This window comes from Oncorhynchus clarkii, chromosome 9, assembly GCF_045791955.1.
Source record: "Oncorhynchus clarkii lewisi isolate Uvic-CL-2024 chromosome 9, UVic_Ocla_1.0, whole genome shotgun sequence".
NCBI lineage: Eukaryota > Metazoa > Chordata > Actinopteri > Salmoniformes > Salmonidae > Oncorhynchus > Oncorhynchus clarkii.
This window is the reverse complement of record NC_092155.1, coordinates 2,567,709-2,576,518: the sequence shown is the minus strand read 5'-3', so window position 1 is coordinate 2,576,518 and position 8,810 is coordinate 2,567,709. Positions and strand designations below refer to the sequence as shown.

At 42.2% G+C, this 8,810-nt stretch overlaps 1 protein-coding gene across 1 annotated transcript in view; it reads right to left on the bottom strand.

The window, feature by feature from the left end:
- Nucleotides 1–507: 507 nt before the first annotated feature.
- Nucleotides 508–8,810, bottom strand: part of LOC139415767 (butyrophilin subfamily 1 member A1-like) — a 32,578-nt gene continuing 24,275 nt past the window's right edge. Inside the window, exons 2-3 of the mRNA XM_071163851.1 lie at nt 2,806–3,162; nt 508–812 (exon numbers count right to left, since the gene is read on the bottom strand). Of these exons, the coding sequence (XP_071019952.1) occupies nt 508–812; nt 2,806–3,162 (662 nt within the window). The remainder of the gene's footprint in view (nt 813–2,805; nt 3,163–8,810) is intronic.

Below are 8,810 nucleotides of genomic sequence, written 5' to 3'. Positions count from 1 at the left end.
ATGTAAACTGAAAGTTCACTTGTTTAATGTTGAGACATCAATGACCAGTCTGAGATCAAGGACCAGTCAGACATCAATGACCAATCAGAGATCAATGACCAGTCAGAGATCAAGGACCAGTCAGACATCAATGACCAGTCAGATATCAATGACCAGTCAGAGATCAATGACCAGTCAGAGATCAAGGACCAGTCAGACATCAAGGTTAAACTCACCTGTATGTTTTCTCCACATGTAGACACCAGCTGAAGCTGTGAGAACTACAACAGCTGCAAGAACTATAACAGCTGCTGCTATTAGTAGACCAACCTTCCACCAGTAGGGTAATTTAGGAAACACGTCATCTGAAACAGAGAAGCCATGTCAAACCATTACAACACTACATATATACTGTACAGGAAGTAAAGCATCATTTATACATACTACTGAACAGACCAATAAGGTCACACCCTAGGAAACCGTCCTCCACCAACTAGTCTAACTAACTAGAGGTCTCAGGTATTTGGGTTAACCAATGAAGACCTCACCTGGGACATGAATCTCTGTCTCCTTCAGGTGATTGATCTCCGTCTGGTGAACTCTACAGGTGAACCTGTTGGTGTCAGTCTGGTCCACGGTGACATGTCGTCTCAGAGCGTAGAGGCCTTCTGAGTCCCTGTGTCTCTCTGGAGGTCCATCAGCAGGGAGGATGGTTCCAGAACTGTCCAGCCACTCCATCTCAGGTTCAGGAAACCAGCCTCCAGACTCACACTTCAGGACCACCCCCCAGTCTTTAGTTCCAACAATAGAGATCACTGGCTGAGATACAGCACCTACAGATACAAGATAAAACAGATATCACTGGCTGAGATACAGTACCTACACAGATACAAGATAAAACAGAGATCACTGGCTGAGATACAGCACCTACACAGATACAAGATAAAACAGAGATCACTGGCTGAGATACAGCACCTACACAGATACAAGATAAAACAGAGATCACTGGCTGAGATACAGATACAGATACAAGATAAAACAGAGATCACTGGCTGAGATACAGTACCTACACAGATACAAGATAAAACAGAGATCACTGGCTGAGATACAGCACCTACACAGATACAAGATAAAACAGAGATCACTGGCTGAGATACAGCACCTACACAGATACAAGATACAACAGAGTATTGACAGAAAGATGGTCAGAAGTCATGAACAGAACCCTGCAACACTGCAGTATTAACAGAACCCTGCAGCACTCCAGTATTAACAGAACCCTGCAGCACTCCAGCATTACCATGTCATCAACCTGAATACATTGTGATGTAACACTGAGATAATCATTAAACCATAACAGCTTTACTTGACAGACATCAATAATTCACTGTGTCAAAAGCCTTGGACAAATCAATTAGCAAAACAGCACAATGCTGTTGACTATACATTACATTCTCTACAGTATGTATTACTATCAGTACATAGTAACTACTGTGAGTCAACAGCAGGTAGTAGGGATATTGGGACACAGACAGTGAGTCAACAGTAGGTAGTAGGAATATTGGGACACAGACAGTGAGTCAACAGTAGGTAGTAGGAATATTGGGACACAGACAGTGAGTCAACGGTAGGTAGTAGGAATATTGGGACACAGACAGTGAGTCAACAGTAGGTAGTAGGAATATTGGGACACAGACAGTGAGTCAACAGTAGGTAGTAGGAATATTTGGACACACAGCCAGTGAGTCAACAGTAGGTAGTAGGAATATTGGGACAATACAGTAGGTAGTAGGAATATTGGGACACAGAGAGTGAGTCCACAGTAGGTAGTAGGAATATTGGGACACAGACAGTGAGTCAACAGTAGGTCGTAGGAATATTTGGACACAGCCAGTGAGTCAACAGTAGGTAGTAGGAATATTGGGACACAGACAGTGTGAAAGACCAGCAGAATACATGATCTCTAACAGAGGAAGGAATGATAAGGGAGGAAGACCAGCTGAATACATGATAAGGGAGGAAGACCAGCTGAATACATGATCTATAACAGAGGAAGGAATGATGAGGGAGGAAGACCAGCTGAATACATGATGAGGGAGGAAGACCAGCTGAATACATGATGAGGGAGGAAGACCAGCTGAATACATGATCTATAACAGAGGAAGGACTGATGAGGGAGGAAGACCAGCTGAATACATGACAAGGGAGGAAGACCAGCTGAATACATGATCTATAACAGAGGAAGGAATGATGAGGGAGGAAGACCAGCTGAATACATGATAAGGGAGGAAGACCAGCTGAATACATGATGAGGGAGGAAGACCAGCTGAATACATGACCTCTAACAGAGGAAGGAATGATGAGGGAGGAAGACGAGCTGAATATATGATGAGGGAGGAAGACTAGCTGAATACATGATGAGGGAGGAAGACCAGCCTAATACATGATCTATAACAGAGGAAGGAATGATGAGGGAGGAAGACCAGCTGAATACATGATCTATAACAGAGGAAGGAATGATGAGGGAGGAAGACCAGCTGAATACATGATGAGGGAGGAAGACCAGCTGAATACATGATCTATAAAAGAGGAAGGAATGATGTGGGAGGAAGACCAGCTGAATACATGATGAGGGAGGAAGACCAGCTGAATACATGATCTATAACAGAGGAAGGAATGATGAGGGAGGAAGACCAGCTGAATACATGATCTATAACAGAGGAAGGAATGATGAGGGAGGAAGACATGTTGATTTTTTAGCAGCCAATCATTTAGCCAGATTTACCAATACAACCTCTGATCACATCTCCAGTATTCATGACTCACCAACAAAGAGTTGAACAGTGGTGTTCTTCACCTGGCTGGTCAGTGTTGGAATGAAGCACCTGTAGCTTCCAGCATCAGAGAGAGTAACTCTGGTCAGCTTTAAGGAGAAGTTGCTGTTCTTCAGTTCTTCATGAAACATTGATGTCCTTCCCCTGTAGGATGTAAACTGCTCCTCATTCGAGTCTCGACCTTGACGGTAAAGATGGACATTTCTTGTTTTCAGGTACAATCCTGTCCACTCCACTGCCATGTCCTCAGCACTGACATTGGGTTTCAGGGAACATGGCAGAATTACGTCATCACCAGCTAAGGCAACGACTCGGTCAGCCGGTCCAACAACCTGAACCTCAGACGACCCTGGAGAAAAACAAAGGACACACAGTTAAAGACACCTGGTAACTTCCTGTTTCTGATTCTGGCCCATATGACACCATTCATACCTATGTGAAGACTCAGGTGGTGTCTCATGTGGGACATTTTTGTAGACAGTTTTAGCTACTCCAGGAAGTGAAGTTGCTAGCTCAATGCTGCTCCCTCTCATTAAGTAACTCAAGTTGTAGGCCAACTATACACTGAGCATACAAAACATTATGAACACCTGAGCTGTGTTCGAATACCCATACTAACATGCTGTATACTACATACTTATTGAGTATATGCTACATACTATTAGTTCATTTTAGTATACTGTAACTGAACAGGATCCTTTCAGTTGAGTGTACTAGCTCTTCGCCTGTCTACCGGAAGTTGATGCTGTTGCTATGCAACCTCTTACTATCTAGTTAGCGTAACAAATGACTACGACATTTTACGACTTCGGGTGTGTTCTTAAATTTAATCTGGAGTGCCGGAGTGCACTCATAAATTCAGAGCATTGTCAGATTGTCCATTGTAAAATCAAAGTGTTTCGCTCTCGGGGCACAAACTACACGCTCGGGCCGAGGAGTAGGGTTGATATGAGCATTCTGACCTTACAACGGTAGTCAAGTACCCAAGCTGGCTAGCTTGCTAGCTACTTCCAGACACAAATGAGACCACTCTGACCATTTATTTAGAGAGGTGACTAACTGTGCTGTTGGCAACAATTTAATTTAGCTTTTTTGCTGACGTTAACTGACATCATTCATATTCAAAGGGTGTTGAGCACTCATAAATTCATTATTCTGTGCTCTGGTACATTCAGACAAGAGTGCTCTGAAATCAGTGTAGATATCCAGAGCGAATTTACGAAAGCACCCGAATGTCCATTGAGAAAGCACAACGAATACACCATTTAGCTAAGCTAAGAATGATGGGAATAATCAAGTCAATAAACGTTGGGTAGTTAGATATCCAGTAGTAAATATACTGGCAAGTTTGATGTATAATATAATTTTCTTAAAATCGTATTTTATTTTACCTTTATTTAACTAGGCAAGTCAGTTAAGAACAAATTCTTATTTTCAATGACAGCCTACAGTGGGCTAACTGCCTTGTTCAGGGGCAGAACGACAGATTTGTACCTTGTCAGCTTGGGGGTTTGAACTTGCAACCTTCCGGTTACTAGTCCAACACTCTAACCACTAGGCTACGCTGATGTGAACCTCTATTTCCTGAAGAATTGCATTGTGGGCCCTAAAATACGTTGATAATAATGTCCTCTGCGAGCATACCTCATATTTTGGCGAATTTAGTACAACATCCGAGAACTTTTTGCATACTAACTGTATCCATACTATGACCAATAAGCATACTATATACTATGTTCACATCACAAATAGTACAGTTAGTGTGGTTAGTATGAGTATTCGAACACAGCTCTGCTCTTTCCATGACATAGACTGACCAGGTGAATCCAGGTGAAAGCTGTGATCCCTTTATTTTCTAGGGGGTAGATCAGCTTTAATATTGTAGATAGATTGTAGCTTCTGCAAAGACTTTGCCCTGTTGGGTGATGGTCAGAAAACCCCCTTTGTCTCTCTTCCCCCCCCCCCCCCCCCCCCCCCACCGGTTTATGACCCCCCCCATAAATACCGAAACTCTCTCTCTCTCCATTCTATAGAATGATCTTTTGAAAATCCTTTGTTACCACAGAGAGAACCTAGAACGAGGATACAGACAACCGCCGAAATATCTATCTATGAGAACATTTCCGAATGGTACTCTGAAGTATCCATTCTAACAACAACGAAAGGCTTTGATCTTCGGGGAAACACAACCAGAGAGACTCTGATGAACTCTCCAGCAGACGGATCAGATTACAACAGAGAAGACAACAACGACATATATACATTTAAATTGCAATGAGCATTTTGTTAATGTAAAGTACAGTTGAAGTCGAAAGTTTACTTAGGTTGGAGTCATTAAAATTCGTTTTTCAACCACTCAACAAATGTCTTCTTAACAAACTACAGTTTTGGCAAGTCGGTTGGGACATCTACTTTGTGCATGAAACAAGTCATTTTTCCAACAATTGTTTACAGACAGATTATTTTCACTTATAATTCACTGTATCACAATTCTAGTGGGTCAGAAGTTTACACACACTAAGTTGACTGTGCCTTTAAACAGCTTGGACAATTCCAGAAAATTATGTCATGGCTTTAGAAGATTCTGATAGGCTAATTTACATCATTTGAGTCAATTGGAGGTGTACCTGTGGATGTATTTCAAGGCCTACCTTCAAACTCAGTGCCTCTTTGCTTGAAATCATGGGAAAATCCAAAGAAAATCAGCCAAGACATCATAGAGGGGGCAAATTGTAAATTGTAGACCTCCACAAGCCTGATTCATCCTTGGGAGCAATTTCCAAACGCCTGAAGGTACCACGTTCATCTGTACAAACATTAGTACGCAAGTATAAACACTATGGGACCACGCAGCCGTCATACCGCTCAGGAAGGAGACGTGTTCTGTCTCGTAGGGATGAACGTACTTTGGTGCGAAAAGTGCAAATCAATCCCAGAACAACAGCAAAGGACCTTGTGAAGATGATGGAGGAAACAGGTACAAAAATATCTATTTCCACAGTAAAACAAGTCCTATATCGACATAACCTGAAAGGCCACTCAGCAAGGAAGAAGCCACTGCTACAAAAACCGTCATAGAAAAGCCAGACTACGGTTTGCAACTGCACATGGGGACAAAGATCGGGCTTTTTGTTTGTTTCTAATGAAACAAAAGTAGAACTGTTTGGCCATAATGACCATCGTTAAGTTTGGAGGAAAAAGAGGGAGGCTTGCAAGCCGAAGAACACTATCCCAAACGTGAAGCACGGGGGAGGCAGCATCATGTTGTGGGGGTGCTTTGCTGCAGGACGGACTGGTGCATTTCACAAAATAGATGGCATCATGAGATCGGACATTTATGTGGATATATTGAAGTAACATCTCAAGGCATCAGTCAGGAAGTTAAAGCTTGGTCGCAAATGGGTCTTCCAAATGGACAATGACCTCAAGCATACTTCCAGTTGTGGAATAATGGCTTAAGGACAACAAAGTCAAGGTTTTGGAGAGGCCATCACAAAGCCCTGACCTCAATCCTATAGAAAATGTGTGGGCAGAACTGATAATGCATTTGTGAGCAAGGAGGCCTAGAAACCTTACTCAGTTACACCAGCTCTGTCAGGAGGAATGGGCCAAAATTCACCCAACTTATTGTGGGAAGCTTGTGGAAGGCTACCCAAAACGTTTGACCCAAGTTAGTCAATTTAATGGCAATGCTACCAAATACTATTTGAGTGTATGTAAACTTCTGACCCACTGGGAATGTGATGAAAGAAATAAAAGCTGAAATAAATCCTTCTCTCTACTATTATTCTGACATTTCACATTCTTAAAATAAAGTGGTGATCCTCATTTTTACTAGGATTAAATGTCAGGAATTGTGAAAAACTGAGTTTAAATGTATTTGGATAAGGTGTGTGTAAACTTCCGACTTCAACTGTTTATCAACTGTATATGTTAAACAGTTCCATACTCTACCACTAATGAATACAGTACCATAACAACCATCAGCTCTATATGTTAAACAGTTCCATACTCTACCACTAATGAATACAGTACCATAACAACCATCAGCTCTATATGTTAAACAGTTCCATACTCTACCACTAATGAATACAGTACCATATGCCAAAAATGTGAGATTTGACCATTGTCAAGTCCTAGGTGATGGATATCAGATTCACCCCCGTCCCCTGAAACACACACAGGCCCCCCGTTGTGACCATTGTCAAGTAAAAGGAGATCAGATTCACCCCTGTCCCCTGAAACACACACAGGCCCCCCATTGTGACCTTTTCCCCAAGCATCTCTGCAGTCAGACTTTTTGATGATTTTATGCCACCAGGGCCACAATAGCTTGACCCGTCTCTGATTGTCTGAGTGTGACCCCCTGCCCATGGGTTACTGCAGCTAGTGTTGCCAGCACAGCCACTGCATGGCTGGGGGCACCCCACCGGAATCCCCACCGGCTAGGTACAAGGTCATCAAGGTTCTCATTAGCAGCTTTGAGAATGTCCTTGTAATTTGTGCTCTCCCATCAGCGGGGTTCGTAGGACCAACCCTGCCAGGCAGCTCAGAATCATAAGGGATCTTGCTGCTCTAGGTCTCTGACCACACTCACCATTCTGATTTGGCTGCGTCTAGGCTACTTACAGTAGGCCTATAAACCAGATAAGAACTCCTCCTTAGTGGGTCCATCAGGTGGGTGTCTAGGCTACTTACAGTAGGCCTGTAAACCAGGTAAGAACTCCTCCTTAGTGTGTCCATCAGGTGGGTGTCTAGGCTACTTACAGTAGGCCTGTAAACCAGGTAAGAACTCCTCCTTAGTGGGTCCATCAGGTGGGTGTCTAGGCTACTTACAGTAGGCCTGTAAACCAGATAAGAACTCCTCCTTAGTGGGTCCATCAGGTGAGTGTCATGATAGGACAATAAATAAACTATATTAATAATTTATTTTAAAATGTATATCCCTCATCTGCACAAAATGGAAAGCTCTCTCTCACTCCTGCTCACAAACATGGGCTCTGGGATTTGCAACCATTACATTTTTGTTCACTCACATAACACTTTTCCAAACCCATCTTCCATCCCCACATATTGTTCCTGTGTTTGCTGTGTGTTTACCATGTTGATTCAGTTCTTTACTGTTCCAGTTCCTTTATTTGAAGATGTGTTATTTCAATAATAATTATTTAGCTAATTATCCTTTCTTCTAATGCTGTCTTATCTATTTATAAAATACTGTAAAAACAAAAAAAAATATTTTTAAAAATACGGTTGAATACTAAAATATGTATATATATTTTCACTCTATGAGAACATTGTAATTTTTAGATTAGACATGGAGTCTTTGTGTTTCTGAACATACAGTTGATCTACTACGAGAGCTACACAGCTTGTATGGGTCTACAGTCTACAGTCTACAGTCTACAGTCTACAGTCCACAATGTCTGCTGCCTTAGTTTGTTTGATGGCAGTTTGGGTAAACTCCAGAATGTTATCAAGAGCGATCAGATGATTTGCAATGTATTGCAAAGTCCCTCTTTGCCATGCAAATGAACTGATCCCCCAAAAACATTTCCACTGCATTTCAGCCCTGCCACAAAAGGACCAGCTGACATTATGTCAGTGATTCTCTCGTTAACAGAGGTTAGTGTTGACGAGGACAAGGCTGGAGATCACTCTGTCATGGTGATTGAGTTCGAATAACAGACTGGAAGCTTGAAAAGGAGGGTGGTGCTTGGAATCATTGTTCTTCCATGGTTACCTGTGTTAGGTTCTTATTTTTCAGAGTAAATAACCCACGGACACTAGAGAAGCTTTAACCAAGTTTAATTATTCCCAAAGGTTCTGTACAGCTGTAATCAGACAACCCAACATTTGTTCCATCCAGATATTTATGTCCCACTTAAGACACTCCCTCTTGTCTCCAATCGTTACATCTTATGCTCAACAGGAAGAAGGTAACCAGATACTAAACCCTGATTACTAACTTAAGAGGAACTGACCTCACCTCCTGAC